General features: G+C 42.8%; 2 protein-coding genes across 2 annotated transcripts; both read left to right on the forward strand.

Moving 5' to 3' along the window:
* Positions 1–387: 387 nt before the first annotated feature.
* On the forward strand, positions 388–7,926 carry alg5 (ALG5 dolichyl-phosphate beta-glucosyltransferase). The gene is made up of 10 exons (XM_030439025.1): positions 388–709; positions 1,674–1,842; positions 2,102–2,148; positions 2,338–2,406; positions 2,516–2,608; positions 2,688–2,801; positions 2,901–2,960; positions 3,066–3,217; positions 5,910–5,995; positions 6,185–7,926. The coding sequence occupies exons 1-10, from the start codon at positions 647–649 to the stop codon at positions 6,298–6,300; spliced, it is 969 nt and encodes a 322-aa protein (XP_030294885.1). The 5' UTR covers positions 388–646; the 3' UTR covers positions 6,301–7,926.
* A 3,611-nt stretch (positions 7,927–11,537) lies between these two features.
* Positions 11,538–19,504, forward strand: smad9 (SMAD family member 9). The gene is made up of 8 exons (XM_030438780.1): positions 11,538–11,687; positions 13,320–13,856; positions 15,500–15,715; positions 15,892–16,149; positions 16,268–16,378; positions 16,691–16,912; positions 18,506–18,762; positions 18,960–19,504. The coding sequence occupies exons 2-8, from the start codon at positions 13,661–13,663 to the stop codon at positions 19,101–19,103; spliced, it is 1,404 nt and encodes a 467-aa protein (XP_030294640.1). The 5' UTR covers positions 11,538–11,687; positions 13,320–13,660; the 3' UTR covers positions 19,104–19,504.
* The last annotated feature ends 77 nt before the right edge of the window (positions 19,505–19,581 follow it).

Consider the following 19,581-nt stretch of genomic DNA (forward strand, 5'->3'; position numbering starts at 1 on the left):
TTACCATTTATTTACTATGTCCTTTTATGGATTCATGTGAAACATGTGTTTAAAATGCTGTGTTGACGTAAGATTTAACTACAGGAAAGAGATGTATAATTCTTTATCTTATTAACTAGGAGAAACATTTGAATGTTTGAACTGGGTCAGTGCAGTTCTGCAGTTTGGTGTTCAAAATATCATTTGTATCTTCTTCCAAGTTTTAACAAGTTGTTTCACTTAATTATATATTTTTTAAAATACATATGATAATAATTTTCATTCCCTTATGACATTTATATGAACTGGCCATTGAGTTATTCCTGTTGTTACCACCCCCGTCCACTAGAGGGCGCGGTGCGCTCTGCAGCCCGTCGCAGCGCCGCTCAGTGCTCTCTTGCCTCAAACTGATGATGTGTCGAGAAGAAGGCTGTCACTTCCGCGTCGGAGTTGTGTTCAGTTGTGATTGGAAGTTAATGGACAGGGGCTCCTGTTTAGTGCCTCCACCTTTGAAACAGTCTGGCAATCTTGTATTTTCTTGTTTATCCTGGGAAGTCTGAGGACCGGCGACGAGACACGAAGCAAAGCCAGGAGAGAGCTAGCTAGCTTTGTAAGCTAGCCACTGTGACCGGTGGTCTGTCAGTGGTTGCAGGGTAACTCATGGGAAATGGATTTCCTCTGTGAAATAGTTCAAGGTTTGGTGGCATTGGCAGCTCTCGGTTTCATTGTGGTAAGTGTTTGTAACATGGAGTCTGCTGTTGTTTGTTTTAGCAAGTGTTTGACATCTGTAATGTGAAGCAAAAGCTGTCCAAATTTGACATTTTCTTTCAACCCCCTGCTGGATCAGTGATGGTGTGGATTGTATTTTCCTGGTTTCTTTTCAATGCATTATGTTTGTGCTCGTGATTGCATGTGAACTTTTTAGATTCTTACTTATATTCTACCTTTCCCAGAATGTCTCTACTTCCTTATCATTCTGGGTTCAAAATGTGTTATTACACTGGAAGTCATCACTTAAATGTTTTAAAACAGCAGCAAGTGTCAGCCTAGAGGTGGGAAACCAAATTCTCCAATGTAGATAAGTCTAGCTCAGTTTTGATCAAGTAAGACAAAAAAAAGAGACATTTGATCTGATTTGTTTCCGTACCACAGTTTCAGTGTTTCTGAATTTTGTTTATCTTTAGTAAGGATAAACACAATTCAGAAACACTGAAACTGTGTGAAACAAATCAGATCAAATGTCTCTTTTTTTTGTTTTACTTGATCAAAACTGAGCTAGACTTATCTACATTGGAGAATTTGGTTTCCCACCTCTAGGCTGACACTTGTTTATCTTTGTTTATCTTTACTAAAGTAAAGATAAACACAATTCAGAAACACTGATTTAATTCAACATAATATTCAGGCATGCAAGGACAACAGATAAAAATCTAATTAAGTCAAACAAAATGTTAAAAGATTGTGACAATAGGCTTAAATTTGAAGCACAACACAGGATAAGAACACTTCAAGTTCACACGTGTTTTTCTTAGCCAGCATCGAATCATGATAACCATGCAGAATGCCCTCAAATGGCAGTTCTAGCATACATTTTTACAAACCATTACATGTTCTCTAATACAAAATAAATAGTGTAAAAAGTACCTGACTGCAAGGGCAACAAGGGTGACAATCTCATATTTCTCCCTTTTCAGGTGCTCATAATAGCGCACGTCACTGCAGGGATGGTGAACCTGACACGCCACGAGAAGGAGAAGTACTTCCTCACCGCCACAGGAGAGAAGGAGCTCTTCCCCAGCCTGCACGACCCTCACTCCAGGGAGCTCTCTGTGGTGATCCCGGCTTACAACGAGGAGCTCCGAAGTGAGTCGAAAGGGGGGATACCGCAAGATTTGTTAACCCATTTGGGAAAAAAACTATTTAATTGCATCACACTGCATATCCGCAAGATGCGTTTGGAATGTTTTTAGGGTACATAACAACTCTTTGTTTTAAGGACGTAATGCTTGTTCTGCGTGACAATTTGGAACCATTAATTGACTAGAAAAGCATTCCTCCAGGTTGGTTGAAATCCCACAGGTTATAATTGCTAATTTGCGTTTATGACTGTGTTCCATCACAGTGCCGGTGATGTTGGATGAAGCTATGGAGTACTTGGAAAACAGACAGGTAAATGCTTGAATTAGATTTTAGTCAGAACTTTGATGTAGTTTGATAAAAGGGACCCAGTTACAAGAGTCTCAAGTTTCTGTTCCTCTCATGTCTAAGTCAGTTATTCTCAACAAAGCCAGTAGGTGGCAGCATTCAACTTAAAAAGTTCCTGTTCCTAATGTTGTTCCCTGTGTTTCCTACCTGCAGAAACAGCATCCTTCTTTTACCTATGAGGTCATTGTGGTTGACGATGGCAGCAAAGACAAAACCACAGAGGTGATCTGTTTACATTTTTTGTCGGTACAAATCTTGCAAACTTTTCCATTTTCCGTACAAAACATTTCGAAGCAAATTCCAATAGAGATCTTTCGTGATGTCCTGCCAGGTTGCGATGCGGTACAGTAGGAAGTACGGTGCAGAGAAATTCCGGGTCCTAACACTAGTGAGAAACAGAGGGAAAGGAGGAGCTGTGCGGATGGTGAGATGATAGATGGCAAATTATGGTATGACTGATCACAGCATATTTTGTGATTTAACGTTTGTTTTTTTTCTCAAAGGGAACTATGAGCTCTCGAGGGAGAGTCATCCTGATGGCGGATGCCGATGGAGCCACAAAGTTTGCTGATATTGACAAAGTGGAGGCTGGAATCAATGACCTCAACCCTAAACCGGTATGACGGTGTTTACTTTTTCTGTTGTACATGTGTATTGAGAGAAGGTTGTCACTGTAGCGACTGGCACGTCCTAAAACATCCTGTCTGTACTGTTAGGAGAACATGGCGATCTCCTGTGGTTCCAGAGCTCACCTGGAGCAAGAGTCTGTAGCTCAGGTAATTGTTGTTTTCTTCTTCTTTTTTCAAACTGCTTATAGACCAGATTGTTGTATGCTATGACTGTCTAACCACTAAATAACCGCTGTCGTGTCTCTGCCACAGCGATCTATGTTTCGCACATTCCTCATGTATGGCTTTCACTTCCTGGTGTGGTTCTTTTGCGTGAGAGGGATCAAGGACACGCAGTGCGGCTTCAAGCTATTCACACGCGAGGCTGCGCTCAAGACCTTCTCCTCTCTGCACGTGGAGCGATGGTAAGTCCTCGCACTCCAACATGGACACTTTACCGAGCGTGATGTCGCACAAAGGCTTTTTCGTGTCTTTGAGTTAAAAGAGTGAATCTGTTGGGGTTAGGGTTATTAACAATGAATCATGCCTCATCTTTTAAAAATTATTCTTGCGGCTTATTTTTAAAACGTTTCTACAAGCAACCACACACAGGTGTTTTCACTTAATTAGTAATGGGACTGTAAGTCAGGTTGAAGTAAGGCAGAGGAATACTTTGAATCCAGTGATTTGACATCACCAAACTCTATGGACCAACTAGAATGACAACAGGGTAAGTCGTCCCGGTGCAACAAGCAACAGGACAGTGGAGGACAGCGTCAGTCAGTCTCCCCTCCACAGCCCCGAGCAGAGGTCCGATCAGGCAACACGAGTAAAAACTAGAGATGCACCGATCGATCGGCAACCTATCGCAATCGGCCGATAATGCCCCTATCGGTTTTGATCGGAGTTCTCAAAATAGATCACATCAGGCCGATCAGATGACGTTTAAGTATAAAGACAGTGCATTAACTGCATGCAGGGAGGGAATTTCATGGCCGCCGTTGCCCCGCACTTTGGCCTTGATGCCCCGTGAAAAAAAACTCATCGTACGGCCACAGTGGCCTCTGTGTCCCTGGCCCGGTCAGCGTGGCGAGCTTGCCTTTAATTACAGCCACCTGAGTGCACAGTAGTCACTCACAGTAACTTCAGTGAGTCCGCGGTTCGCGCAGGTAGAGTCTCATCATCACGATGATCTCACGTGAAAGCCTCTCAAACAGCAACAGCGTCTCAAAACAGAAGTACGAAACTTACAGCACAGCGAGCGAGAGCAGCCGGTTTTGACATGATACGTAACTGACTTATGTGGTAGGATTTAGTCCGGTAAAGTTGTAAATATATTCACAGATTCTAACTTCCCGGATCAATAACTCATAAGTGAAACCCTGTTAAAACACAAACGACGGCTGTTTTCTACCATAGTAGGGTAGACAACGAGCTACAACCGTATGTTAATCAAAACGAGCGTCTGGACATTAACTCTGGTCTGTATGGTCAGCCAGCTGTGAGACGAGGGCGCAGGGACCGTCTATAAAGTGCAACACCGAAAAGAGAAACTACAAAAAATTCAATAACTTCACTATTATTCAGAGTGTAGTGTCACCAAAATCACTCCACACATCAGTGGTCTCCTGCTGGTTATTCTACAATTTTTTGTTTGGAAAATATGTGCGTTGCCATAATTTTGGGGAATTTCTATTGGGAGAAATATTCAATAACACTAATATTCAGTGAGGTGTCACAAAACCCACCCCACCCTAACCCTACTCAGCCTGCAATAAAACGGTGGTCAATTCATGATACTTTCTCATCTCCTAATTTTTATACTTAATAATACAATGTCAATGTTGTGTAAGAAGAATCATTAATTAAATATATGAAAGTTACACAAGACAATAATATAGAAGAATTTATGGATTTGACGCTGTGATCGGTGATCGGCAATATCGGGATCGGCAGATACTGCTTTCGGTGATCGGTGATCGGCCCCAAAAATCCTGATCGGTGATTCTCTAGTAAAAACACCTGTGTGAGTCGAAGATGAGTGTGCAGGGGTGTAAGACTGTGTGACAGAGATCGCTGTATGGCTGTGTAGCCTAAAGACACTTTATACAAGAGACATTTTCACTTGTCAGTGCAGGAAGAGTGGAATTTACCAGATGGTATAAAATGAATGCAGTGTAGTGTTCATGCTCATTCACCGCCATTGAGCCATTGTTAACGTTATTGGTCACACCTGTGCCTTTCCTGCTTTGAGAAGTCAGAATGTCTGCTTTGATTAAAGAAAAGATAAAGGCTCTATTGTTTCAAATTATACACAAGTTGCAGTACTGAAACTTGGACTTTTTAAAACCTTACACAGCGAAGGCATACATGTTTTATATGACACAAAAGCCAGCTAACTTGCAATAGAACTCAAAATAAATAAATATAATAATTAATAAAATGAGCCATTTGAATTAGTAGGGATTGACAAATGTGTTTTTTTGTTTTCAAGGCTGATTATAAGGAACCAAGGAAACTGATGATCAGTATTTGGAACTGATATACATTTTCAGTAAACATTTAAATCTTAGTGTCAAAATATAGAATGATGTAAAGTGATGAAATGTAGCAAGTGCTGTAGTTAGTTCCATTTTTGAGGAACTTCATGCTGTCATTCTATATTTGAAGCCCTATATTGTACTTACTCCATTACAACTTTAGTGACTAGTTACTCTCCTGTTTCAGACTATTAAGTGCTGACAGGCTATTACGTGTGACGTGTAACCAATCAGATTGTTGTGGGCGGATAAGCTACATGAGAGCATAACTGGCACATTTTGAAATGAATTTTGTCTTAAATCAGCAATTGGACAAAAAAACATCTGGAAATGATTCATTTAGGGGAGGAACGATCTAATCAAAACATCAGCACATTGTGCTATACAAATCTGACCAGACAATACATCCAGAATTTGACAGTTTGTAATGGCATGGACACATTTAGGTAACAAACCCAGCTCCATTGTCATTGTGACTGTGACTAGACCGCTGTGTGTTTTTTAAACAGCAAGAAGAACCTGAATTTGAACGCACCTGTTGAACGTGTGTTGTGCACTCTTGTGTTTCCTCCCACAGGGCCTTTGATGTGGAGCTCCTGTATATCGCCCAGTGTTTTAAAATCCCCATAGCAGAGGTGGCAGTCAACTGGACTGAAATAGAAGGTGCGGATTTCATTTGTTGGATGTGATAACAAGTCTGTGATTAGCTGTTTTTATATATATATTTTTTAGTTATTTACTTTCTTTCCCTGTGAAATTTGGCTAATAATTGCAGACTGTAGGTGTTTACAGGTGTTCATCTTTGTAGGGTTTTCTCTTTTCCAATTTTAATCTTTTTCTTTGTTCTGCCAGGGTCCAAGCTGGTCCCGTTCTGGAGCTGGCTGCAGATGGGACGAGACCTGGTTTTCATTCGCCTGCGTTACTTCACAGGAGCCTGGAGTTTGCAGTCATCGAATAAGACTGACTAGCCAATCAGACGAGCCCTGGTATCATAGAGACGGCCTATGATAGGGCGGTCAAACCTCTGGATGAGGTGGGATTAAACAGCCGTGTCCATCACTCACTGTAATCAACAACAGAGTTCAGTATATCACATCCTTCTCCTCTCCAGACGTGGCTGGATGTGAAGTGATGGCACAGTTGACAGTTCTCCACGGTCCTGCCTTCCTTTTTTTTTCTTTTTTTTTTCTTTTTTTAGAATTCAGATTTCGGCTTGCGATGGCCAACGTTACACGCACACTTCTGTTGCCTTGGTTTACAGAACGTCTGTATGAATGATCCGTGTACTGAGTTACTTCATGTTTATTTTTGAGCCAATCAGCTGTAAGTGAGAAAGACGTAGTAATGAAATGAGGAGGATCTCAGAATCTGTGTCATGATTCTGACTGGTGGAGTGAATGTTGGTATGTGAGATTTCCAAAAGGGAGGGATCTTGTTTTTGAGGGGAAAAACGGCCATGGGTCGATTGGCTGGATGAGTTGAACCAAAATAAAAAAATGCAAATGATTTATGATTTTACCATTTTTAATGACCGACTAATGTAAGCTCCAAAACAATGAAAACAAAGGGGTAGTTTGATATGGAGAAGTAGAGCTGGATGATGGGAGTTGACGTTGTTATTTCTGATTTGCCCCCACTGCTGATATAAAAGTATATCTGACGGGAAATGTTCATGGATAAGGTGATGTATTCAAGTTTTATTCCTGTGGTGTTTAGTCAAGTTCTCAGACTGTTCGGCTCTCCATATAACAAATCATCTGGGGAAAAAAAGCGACAGGTGGACAAGTTAACAGGCCAAATTAGAACGACAGGTGATCAAATGAAACCCATAGTCCCCGTGAGTAAAATGAAAATTCTGGTCAGATAAAACAAGTTATTGATGGTATCACATTCAGCTTTAGGAAATTATAACTGGCATCTTCACTGGTTTCTGATGTTTTACAGACCAAGCAGTCAATCGATTAATCGAGAGAATTATGATCAGATTAGGCGGTGAAACTAATCATCAGTTTTAGCCCTGCTGTCGTTACCAACTCAACAACGACTAACTTAAATATTGTCTTTCAAAGCAGGAGTTACAAGAAAAGAGGGGTGTTGTTTAGCTCAGTTGGTAGGGCGGGCATCCCGCTGCAGCAGCCCCTGGGTTTGAGTCCCGGCATGGGACGTGTCACTCCCCCTCTCTCATCCTGTGTCCTGTCATATCTTTTGCTGTTATATCAATAAAGGCCAAAAAAATGCTAAAAGACATTTAAAAAAAGAAAAGAAGTTACAAGAAAAGGAAAAGAGAACTAATAAAGATAGAGAAAACATTAAAACAATGAGTATCTCAAAAATATGAACTTAGATAATCAAGAAAAAAAACCCAAAAAGTTGTTTTTAAAATGGAAACATTCAGGATAATGTAAACACACCATACACCAAAATGTATAACAGGTCTTGTCATTTTTTCACTTTCTGCAAAAATATCACCTTCAGTCGATCAGTGTATCGGCAGAATTCATTTTGGTTACTTTTGTATAAGTTGGTTCGTCCAACAGTCTTGTTGACTCAACTTTTCAGCACCTTTCTTGTAAAAATAAATGCAATTTATGTTATTGCAATGGCCATTTTTCACTGTTTCCCGATGTTTTATAGATCAAACAGTCAACCGATCAATCGAAACATGAATGGGATTAGTCTAACACAAGCTTTAAATAGCACTTGTGAAAGCAGAAGGTACAAAATGTTTAACAGGAGGAAGAAATTCATAAAGACATAGAAAAACGTTATGTAACAATGAGGTCAAGTGCACAAACCACAAAATATAAACTTAGAAAATCAAGGAAAAGCTTGAGAAAACAAGTTGTTAGTTTTTTTTTTTAAGTGTGCGTTCGGTTGGCTTCCCTGAGGCTGTTTGACATCCGAGTGTTCCACCTATGTTTGGGAACAGCCAGAAATTGCTGTATATAGACCTGACTCTCCCAGCAGCGCACTGAGAGAGAGGAGCATAAATATTCAGTTTATTGCTTTTTATGTACATTTTAGAATCAATCCTAACGTGACAAGGGAGCATGTAGAGACGAGCTGAAGCTGGAATGATTTCCTGTATATTCACTGGAGAGTTCTTGACCAGTTAGAGCTGAGAAAGAGAGAGAGAGAAACCGAATCTTTAATTTAAAGCAGTTTCTTGCAGTGTTGCTCGTTTTAAAAGAGAAAGCAGGACTGAATCAACGATTTCTCATGCAGCTCATAAAATTGCATCAGGGACGAGTGTAATCCCAAGAGGGTTGTGCTGTTTGACATTTTTATAGCATCTGAAACTCATGATCTTCTGTCAGTCGGCCTTCCTGTCTCTTCACACAAAGCCTCGCCCTGCTGAATGTCATCTTTCTTGAAGTTCTTCGTGTTTTGCTGCCCCCTCCTTAACACACGGGATGAATCATCTTAGTCCTAAATTGGGAACCAGGGTTTCTGTCAGAGAGAACTGGACTGGATATCAAATATTCTCAATAGAAATCTGCAGCATGCAGGAAGATTTAACAGCAAAGTCCCTCAAATGGAGGGTGGTTGGGGATCCGCTGTATGAAATCGCGGGCTACATTATCATGAGATCGCCCTTTCCCTGACATGAAAGTGAGCGGTAAACCCCCCCCCCCCCCCCCCCACGCATTACGTTAGTCATCCCCAGAGTCGTCCCTTTGCAAACTCATGTGGACATCTTTCTTGGAATGAGCATGTTTGCGGTCAGCGCAAACGAAGTTCTTGGTGGTGCTGTTTAGTTATGCAAGCCTGAGGTCTGGGGGGTTTCGTGCTGATGCGGATGTCTCTGAGGCCTCCCGGAGCCCCGGGGAGCGCATCCTGTTTGTGCAGTGCCCTGCCTGTCTGTCTGCTGCCAGACAAGACACAGAGAGCCAGTGAATCATAACGTGGCTGCTCCTCTCAGGTTTCAGGGGCTTTGGTGACAAGGTGACAAAGCAAGAGATTTACACGAGGAAGCGCTTTTATTCATTGCTCCACACGACTCCCCGTGTTTATTTATTCACTTGTTTATTTACAGGTGAATAGTTAATTAATGTCAGTCATAATTTGAATGTTCTCTTGCGCTCTATAAACCCTCCTCATGGCTTCCCTAGGGGTCCCCAGACCAGGGTTTGGAAATCAGTGGCCTTTAATAGAGCAAACACCTATTAGTGGTGCGTTCTGATGATACACCTGGCGGATGTTCAGGGTGGGGGGAAAAAAATCATGATGTTTTCGACATGAATCCCCCCTCCCCCGCCTCCCCTCCCCGGTGGTTTCACTTCGTGTCTGGAGTATTGTTACGTTCCGCAGCAGTTGCTGTAAACTGAAAATGTCAAACTTGTAGACTCACTGTCGCCAGCCGGGCTTGCGTCATTAACTGGACCAGGCACGGCACTCCCAATGAAGGATCGTGTCCATCCGCAATGAAAAAGATCACCACCACCCCCCAACAATAGATAATGAATGCGCCTCGATCCACGGAGGGGGAAAAGCCACAAAACGCGATTTAAGAACACAATTCGCTTGAGTTTGTGGTGGAGGACGGCAGCAGTCCTCCGCCGTTTCACGTTTATTTTTTACTGGCACATTTGTTTAGGCTACAGGTGCGATGTGCGTGTATGTGTGTGCGCGCGCGTTCACAATTAAGTTATAATAGACGAAGACTTATTTAATGGCAGATTTGATTATATCCCACTTGGAACTGCTGTATAACTATACACACGAGTAAAGAAAAAAAAAAAAAAATTATTGATATAGAAGAAATTTAAACCAAGTTCTTCAACACGCCATTGGCAAACAAAAAAATGAAAGCTGTGAAGACAAAGAACAACTCATTAAATATCACCGCCATCATCACCGCACTTGCTAATAATTTTATACAATTTCAGGTTTTGATGAAAAACACATGAAGAGGCCAGCGTGAGGACCGCTGTCCTGTAGGGATGTCATGTCAGTCACACCTGTTGTCCTTCTCGGGACTGTTTGTCTCCCTGCTCTCCATTAGTTAGGGCCAGCCCTGCCACTGCTCACGAGCGAGGACGGAGAGAGACCGGGCATCAGCGGCTCAGGTGGGACGGACGCACGCACGCCCACGCGCGTACTCTCATGCTGTTGCAGCGGGGCCTGAATCTGAAAGTCCTGGGAAAAGTTCCAGGCGGGGGGAAGGCGGAGGGATCTTACAGGCAGGCGCTGCGGTTCCAGCCAGGCTGACGCCGCCGAGGCTGTGTGGCGCTCAGTCGGCTGGGGCTGCTGGAGGAGCGGAGGCTCCGGGCGCTGCAAACCTGCGTCAAGATGGCCGCTCACTGCCGAGACACAGTCGGAACACACTGCGGCCGCTCCTTCACAATAAAAGCAGGGATTTAATCCGTTTGAAACTGACCTGAACGTTTGAAAATATATAAATGACTCAATAAATAAATTATTATTAGATGTGACAAAATAAATACATTTGACAATAAATGTAGGAATTGTTTGTTTATAAAATGTTACTTTCTAGATATGTTACAGCTTAAATGTATTAATTGCATTTATTTCATATTTACATATATGTTTCTGCATATATTTATACATTAGTGTTTAGTCTCAAAATGAGTATTGGGATATTTTAGTTTTTCAATTGGTTGTTTGTTCTGTGACAAATCTGGATTTTTATTTTGTGATTTGTGAATAGCTTTGCTCCCCCATGACACCTTTCATTTGACTTTAATTGCACATCCATGTATGTTCATATCACAATATCCCCAACTCCTTTTCAGTAGTGTAAAATATGAATTATAAAAAGTAGTGGTATGTTAGTTATATTGTTAAAATTGTTATGTGTTTTTTGTAAATTATTTGTTGTTGGCCATAATTACTGTAGTATTTTATAAAACACGATTTTTTTCTATAAGTTATTCTAAAAGTTTTTTTCATGTTTGTATGTTTTTTTAATCTTGCACTTATTCATTAAGCTAAACTTTTCCATCAACTATAACATTAATTAAATTGGTCCACAAAAGTCCACAATCCTGTCCAGTTTTCTTTTTAGCGCTCTTTATTTGCTCAATATTTGATATCATACCAAACTTTTTTATAAATTGCAACAACTTGTGCCAAGACAGCTACTTAATTTCCCAAGGCGTGCATCGTCAACAACGCTTTTATTTTGAAACGTGCAACGGGACGCTCGTTCCTACCGAGGCTGATTTGACGCTTCAATGTCAACACACGCTCAGACACAATCCACACACACACACACACACAGACACAAACACACCTTCGCTGCCTCGGTGTGTGCTGGCCTCAACTTCTACAGACAGGGGAAGCCTCCACGCGCACAGGACGGGTCTGGGGCGCACTTGTCGTCACAACAGAGGTGAGAACACAAACAGACGGTGTTTATTTACAGAAAGTGACATTAGCGTTGTTTATGTCTTATGTTATTGTGGATTAAAATATTTGAGATAACTGTTGATAAACACTGGTAATGATGTGTTCACTGGCCACTTCCTGTGGATTAATAACTGTTTTATCATCATTATATCGACATGGCCGGGGTTTCGACTAATTTAATGTTAAAGCTGAGTATCGATCAGTAATCAATATGTTCCCTGAGCTTAAATGTAAGAATATTCAACAACCCCGTACCCTGCAGTTCTCTTTTTTACTGCGTGCACTTCACTGACTGGTTGAACTTCTAACTTGGCACTGACATGCTGTCAAACTATGATAATGATGTTTTGGACGCTTCTGATGTCACAGCGCACCTTTTTAAAAGGTGTGCTGTTAGAGTAGATCCAAGATCCTGTAGCGACACCGTGGGCCCCCTCGTTCTGCATTTGGTAGTAAAAGGGAAGCTGGCGTGTTTACTTTTTTGGGAAGGGGTGTCCTGGTGATAAAGCATTAGGTAATTAGCCTATCTGAGCCTGCAGACTGAGTGACGCCATGCGGGCTCCATAAAAGCAGCAGACTGATGCCGCATCGAGCTTGTTGCGCTTTTTCTGCTGTCATTGTAAACCAGCTCAGCTGTCTGGAAAACCACTGTCGGCATGGGACACGGTGCGGTTATGCTGATTCACCCTGCTGCTTGTAACCTGCATGTATTTTTATTTTATTTTATTTTATTTTTTATTTAACATGAAACTCTCATGGAGTTCTGTTCAAAGTGATGAGATCTTGGACACATCTTGTCGACCACATGGGTCAGACGTGATACTCTTGCTTCTGCTGCTGAGATAAAAACAATAGATCACCATAATAAACTTCATTTTGAGCGACAGATCGTACTGCACTGTATGAATATCAGAGGATCCGCTTGAGTGGTTTGTCAGAAAGAGGCGGCTGGACTCCATGGTTTGTGATTTGGAACAGGCACGCTGCCTGAAATATAGTGGAATAGTCTAAATAGTTTCTAGATGGACAGAAGAGGCAAACACACAAACAGGGAGAGCTGCCCCGCTCTCTCTTTCTCTCTTTCTTTCTTTCTGCCTCTGTCTGTCTGCCTCCCTCCCTCCCTCCCTCCCCTCCTGTCCTGTGATGTGTTCTGGCCAGACAGTATGGCTCCTGGGCGTCAGTGGCATGATCATAGAAACAGAGGCCAGAAAGGACATTCCTCATTGTTGGTGAATCTAGAAATGAGCTTTGGCCATCTTTGCCCCGGCTCTTTTTCTGAAAAACATGCTTCATTTTCTTCCCACAGTAGAATAATAACCTTGTTCGGGGCTTGTGGGGAGAGATCGGTTTGGGTCTCTGTATCAGTGTCCTCCTGCTGATACTGCCTCATTATCATGGAATTCCACCTCTAATGCCCAGATTGCTTAATGTGAGAGTGGATTTGTATTTTTTTTTTTTTTCACTCCACACCAGCTTATCACCACAGCACTGTAGTGACTGTGGTTGAATTCCACCCACCATTAAACCCTGAGCTCTTTCTGAACTTTTTCCTCCCCACCATGCATCTGTTTCAGTTAAATTAGCACCTAACACTGTCTCTCACTTCTCTTGCCAGATGATTGTAACTTGACCTGGATCTCTGACCGAGTGAGGAATAACCTTCCCTGCAGGAGGCTGCCGGATCCCTTCTGTGCCAGCACAGAGACAGGATTTAGGTGTTTGCGCTGCTCTGGCGGGAGCTCAACTCCTCCACCAGCGCTGCTCGGAAGCGACAGTGGAACACACACACACACACAAAAAAAAAAAAAAGTGTTTACACAGACTCATCACACTACCTCTTTTTATCCTTACCTCTGTCCTGGCTTTTCTTGTGATTTGCTGTCCTCGGGGGAGCACTGAATCCCCCTTTTTACAGCGCCCATCAGCTCATCTCGCCACCCATTTACCCATCTCATAATGAACTCCTCTGCCTCCATTACGTCCCTGTTCTCCTTCACCAGCCCGGCGGTGAAGCGCCTGCTAGGCTGGAAACAAGGGGATGAGGAGGAGAAGTGGGCGGAAAAGGCCGTGGACTCTCTGGTGAAGAAACTGAAGAAGAAGAAAGGGGCGATGGAGGAGCTGGAGAGAGCCCTCAGCTGTCCTGGGCAGCCCAGTGAGTATCACAGCGTCAAACACTCTAGTGGGTCCAAACTCATCCAGGGGGGTCACTAGATACAACTTGGAGAGTCGGGGGGGGGGGGGGGGGGGGCGGGGCTTGCCGATATAAGAGCCAATATTGGCCTGTTACAGATATATCAGTAGTGGTGTTTATGTTGATATTATCTGATCTGAAAACTGTTTTGGTTTTAAATATCACAAACAGTGCTTGGGTGATTTACAGTCATTTAGTTATGTAAAATATCCTTCATACATTACATATTTCTAAGTGTTTCATATCCACTTTTGAGGGGAAAATGTGCATATATCAACTGTTGTGCTGATATCAGATTTGAAAAGAGACAAAAACTGCTTCTGCAACACACAATAATGAAATGTTTCTGACTAAAATGTGTCTGATGTATGCTTATTTGCTTGTTTCTTATGAAAACTTGACACCGTCACCATGGGCCCCCAATTGAGGGGGGGGGGGGGGGGGGGGAATCAGTCTTTGGTTGACTCATTACACAATATAGGATGAGGGGACCAACACTGCTTTATTATGGGGGTCAGAGGTCAACTCTCGTGGTAAAGAGTCTGAGGTATAAACCTGTAAAGGTAAACATATCATGTTACAAAAACACTTTGGTATAAATTAAATAGGGTTAGGGTTATTAAATGTACTGAAGTATCAAACGTACAAGTTAAACTAAATTAAACATATTTTAACATGGTCGTAAGTACTGTTTACTCAAGCAAGAGTGAAGTCGAGTTGTAGTAAACAAAAAAAAAACTTAATAAGGAAGTTGGTCAGTAAAATGCTTTACATTGGCTCAATACGACATACAGAAATAAATCCTAAAAGTGACCACGTGAGCCAAATGTTGTGGTGTAAAAAGATACAATATTTGCCAACGAAATGTAGTGGAATTTAAGTATAACGTAAAAGAGTATTTCAATATTAAAACGTGGAAATGATGAAGTAAATAACAAGCACTTAAAAGTTGTACTTAGTTACACTCCATCACTGCCTGTGAGGTCACAAGTTTGATGCAACAGATGCCGTTTGTCAGTATGTTTTTGCACACACACACACACACACACACACACATATATATACACACATATATATATACACACACACACACACACACATTCAGATACAGCACTTTGTAGTTGCACTCAGAGGCTTTAGATGGTTTTCTTACGGTGGCCTTGAACTGAAATCACAACAATGAATAGAGAAACACAACAACAATTTGGAAATCGAATTAACAAAAGAGAAAACACGACAGCAAGACAAAAACCACAACCATGAAGCAGAAACACCGACATTAACGCCAAACCAAAAGAGGTAGCTGCCGTCTATCGACAAGAACAGTTGCTGATTGGATGGACACGCTGGTGGTTATTGTTGCTGTCATGTTTTCCTACTTGTTATTTTGTTTTGTGAATTGCACTTGACGGCCACCGTGTGTTCTTACGTTTTGCAGACTTCTATTTTTAAAAGTGCAGGAGAGGGAGGCCGTAATTGTATTAGAGATACTGTTCATGCGAAGACAAGTGCTGATTTGTGTGGTAATGAATATCTATCATCCCGATTACGGCTTCAGACGACAGAAGTAACACTGTTCCTGCTGTTTTATCCGAATCCTTCAGGCAAGTGCGTGACAATTCCGCGGTCTCTGGACGGGAGGCTGCAGGTGTCCCACAGGAAGGGTCTGCCCCACGTCATCTACTGCAGGGTGTGGCGCTGGCCCGACCTGCAGTCCCACCACGAGCTGAAGGCCCTGGAGTGCTGCGAGTTCCCCTTCGGCTCCAAGCAGAAGGACATCTGCGTCAACCCGTACCACTACAGGCGCGTGGAGACTCCAGGTACACCACATCCTCTAAATGTGGTGTAGAAAATAATCTCATCGTAGAATTCTAATGTCATAACAGTGAAGCTTTTGTGGGGCTCTATGACAGTGATCGAATACAGTGTTCCTGAGCCAAAAGCAGTAATTTGATCTTTTACAACAGCATCTTCCGTCCTTTCTGTCTCCGCTCAGTGCTGCCGCCGGTGCTGGTCCCGCGTCACAGCGAGTTCAACCCTCAACACAGCCTGCTGGCAAAGTTCCGGAACGCCTCCCTGCACAACGAGCCCCTGATGCCCCAGAACGCCACCTACCCGGACTCCTTCCCTCCGCTGCCCTGCTCCACCTTCTCCTCCTCCCCTTCCTCCTCCCTTGCCCAGTCTCCCACCTCACAGAGTTACCCCAACTCCCCCAACAGCTCCGCGGAGCCCGGCAGTCCGTATCACATCACAGGTAGGGATCGGATTCGGCCAGTCGATACCGTCACATGTGCAGTTGTTTCACATCTTTAAGCGTCAGAGTCAAAAAAAACTCAAGTCGTTTTTTTCCCCCTTTCATACGCTTTATCCAGCGGAGACTCCCCCACCTCCGTACAGCATGATGGAGAGCAGCCCTCCAGAGGACGTGAAGCCCAGCAACTCTACAGAAACCCTCAAACTCACACTCTCAGCTCCGCACAGAGGTAAGTTGAACAAATCATAAATACTCAGTAAGTAGACTTGCAAGATGCATATTATACTGTTTGTACAAAGGTATCTTTTCCTTAATACATCTGTGTTTGAAATGGACTATTCGAATAAAACATACAATAGGATAGAATATTGAATCCAGGATCTCTTACTTGGTCTAAAGTCATCTCAAGTCGCATTCAACTTGATTTGACAACTAAATGACTTAAAACTCGACCTGGACCGGAGACATGATGACATTATGAAACATCGGGACCTGCTTGAGTGTTACACAAAATAACCTGGCTCGCATGTCTGTCGTTTAGATTTACGGCCCGTGTGTTACGAGGAACCGGAGTACTGGTGTTCGGTGGCTTACTACGAGCTCAACAACCGGGTCGGGGAGACTTTCCACGCGTCGTCCCGCAGCGTCCTGGTGGACGGCTTCACGGACCCATCCAACAACAAGAACCGCTTCTGCCTCGGCCTGCTGTCCAACGTCAACCGCAACTCCACCATCGAGCACACACGCCGGCACATAGGCAAAGGTAGGTAGGGTTGAGAGGGGGACGCCCAACGTGTGCATGTGCATATGTCTATGTAATAATAATAAACCTTATTTTTATATCACTCATCTTATTAATGTTACAAAGTGCTTTACAGAAGGATATGAAGCAAGGCAAGTCAGACTGATCGATAAAATGAGAATGGCCGAAGGACACGAGCACGGAGGAAGTAAAGATGATAAAATGAACGCGATCAAATAAATCAGAATAAAGACATCTGTGTATCGCAAAGAGGCCAATCAGGGAGGAAACAGCAGGGCTCCATCTGTGGATTTAGTGGTCTATGGGGCACATAGAACGTCGGTGAATCAGAGATGATTAGGAGCAAGACCTTATGAGGCCTTAGGAAGAAAGTAATCACTTCGAGGCGAGTAGAGTGTGAAACCGGACGGGCCAAATGTTCTTTCTCGTGGTACAAGGACACTAGACGGACTGCCTTTGTTAGACCGACATCAAGTGCTGCTGGGTGACAGTAAGCCACGCACAGTGAGGATGCGTTCGAGGGTTTGGTTGAGGGTACTCGGTCCCCAATTTACAGACACCAGTCAGACATTCTTAATTAACAAGCGTAAATGTTTCCCCCTGGCAGATGAATGAGAAGAACACGACCTTTGTTCGCACACAATGAGCCGACTGTACATGTATATTTTTGATGATATGTTTGCGATACTTGTCTTCTTGGCTTACAAAGAGCTGTTTTTATGCTCTTTTGACATGTTGTGACATTTCAAGCTTTTTGCACCACAGTGGTGGTCATGTTGCAATTTTATAATTTCCTACTCTGCATTAAAAGTGCAGTACTGGCTGTACTAAGCACATAAACATTGACATTTTTTAAATGTACGAAACAAGTTTTTCTTAACAATCGGATGAATGTCGGTTATTTTTGCGTTTTTGCATTTTTCCCGTTTTAAAGGAAAGTCAAATTTGTCTATCAATTATAGGCATGATTGTAGTCTTCTTCTGTGGGGACTGTTCCCACATACAAAATATAGTTGTTAGTCAGTAATTGACAGTAGTCACATGGCTGCCTTTTTTCCTATGACATCTCAAGGTGGGAAGCTCAAAATGTTCTATATATGTTAGGAATCTGACAAATTGTTATCATGTCACTGCTTCCTGATCGATCCCCATCGAAATTTGGAGGGACATCGGGACGTATGCGAAGAAATAAACAACATATTTGATCATCTGTTTCGATTATAACAGCTATGTTAGCGTTCGTCTACTTCCTTGCTAACATTCATATTAATTGTAAAATATCAACACACATCTTGGACACATTTATGGTAACGTTAGCTAGGAACTGGGAGAATGCTAACGGGATCTCAAATATGTTGTTTTACCTTGACATCTGGCCCGTTTCCCCTGCAGATTTACGCTATCCATCATCTTTTCAGTCGCTGATCAATTTGGAAGCAGTACAATGATAATAATTTATCAGATTCACAACTTTTATAGGACTTGCAACCTGAAACACAGCAGTCTAACATCATCCCATCCATTAACTTCCCACCCTGAGAGTGACATGGTCTATGGTTAACTTGACCTTGACTTTGTCATTGATTTTCTCAGGTTTACACCTGTACTATGTGGGCGGCGAGGTGTACGCCGAGTGCCTGAGCGACAGCAGCATCTTCGTCCAGAGCCGCAACTGTAACTTCCAGCACGGCTTCCACGCCACCACCGTGTGCAAGATCCCGAGCGGCTGCAGCCTCAAGATCTTCAACAACCAGCTGTTTGCCCAGCTGCTCGCCCAGTCCGTCAACCACGGCTTCGAGGTCGTCTATGAGCTCACCAAGATGTGCACCATCCGCATGAGCTTCGTGAAGGTACTGAGCTGTCTTTTCAAATCAAACGTGACGTGCAGTGTCAGATCGGTTGGACGTCTAGTCACAGCTGCTTTTATTTTGACCTCGACGTGCCGTTGAGTCAGATCTCGCACAAACTGGGATCATACTTGTTTGTTCAGCACCCATTAATTAGAATAGTTAACTGAACTGCTGAGATTTATGTCTCCTCTCCTCAGGGCTGGGGAGCCGAATACCACCGTCAAGACGTGACCAGCACCCCCTGCTGGATCGAGGTACATCTGCATGGGCCCCTGCAGTGGCTGGACAAGGTCCTCACACAGATGGGCTCCCCGCACAACCCTATTTCTTCGGTGTCCTAACATGAACACACACTTGAGAGTGAGTTCGCTCACACAGGTAGTCGTAGATTCTGTATATTCTGCTGCGTTCAGGGTTTCCTGTCCTATGGTCCCTCTCATGACATCTCAAACAAACTGCATACAGCTGTCACATAAGTTAAGACTGAATTGTATGTGGATAATGTACAGCTTGTGTAGTTCAATAATCCAAGATAAAGCATTTATCTGCGCTCTGCATTTTCATTTGGGACATTAATCTGCACTCCAAGACAAGAAAAAATTGGATATATTTATAGGTACTCAAAGACTTGTTTTATGTGTTGTAAATGTTATTATGGTAGTATGTACTGTATTTCCATGTAATGTTTGACTTTGTGTACTGGTTGCTTTCTACCTGTTCAATTAAAGTTTTTTTTCTTTAAGTGTCAACATTTTTTCCTCCTTATGCATTCAGACACACACACACACACACACACACACACACACACACACACAGCCT

Source organism: Sparus aurata, chromosome 13 (assembly GCF_900880675.1).
Source record: "Sparus aurata chromosome 13, fSpaAur1.1, whole genome shotgun sequence".
Lineage (NCBI taxonomy): Eukaryota > Metazoa > Chordata > Actinopteri > Spariformes > Sparidae > Sparus > Sparus aurata.

Coding starts and splice junctions, on each gene's coding strand:
- alg5 (XM_030439025.1), top strand. CDS start 647: ATGGATTTCCTCTGTGAAATAGTTCAAGGTTTGGTGGCATTGGCAGCT. Junction 2,802..2,900: donor ATGACCTCAACCCTAAACCG/GTATGACGGTGT, acceptor CTGTACTGTTAG/GAGAACATGGCGATCTCCTG. Junction 3,218..5,909: donor TCTCTGCACGTGGAGCGATG/GTAAGTCCTCGC, acceptor TTCCTCCCACAG/GGCCTTTGATGTGGAGCTCC.
- smad9 (XM_030438780.1), top strand. CDS start 13,661: ATGAACTCCTCTGCCTCCATTACGTCCCTGTTCTCCTTCACCAGCCCG. Junction 16,150..16,267: donor CAGTCCGTATCACATCACAG/GTAGGGATCGGA, acceptor CGCTTTATCCAG/CGGAGACTCCCCCACCTCCG. Junction 16,913..18,505: donor ACGCCGGCACATAGGCAAAG/GTAGGTAGGGTT, acceptor TGATTTTCTCAG/GTTTACACCTGTACTATGTG.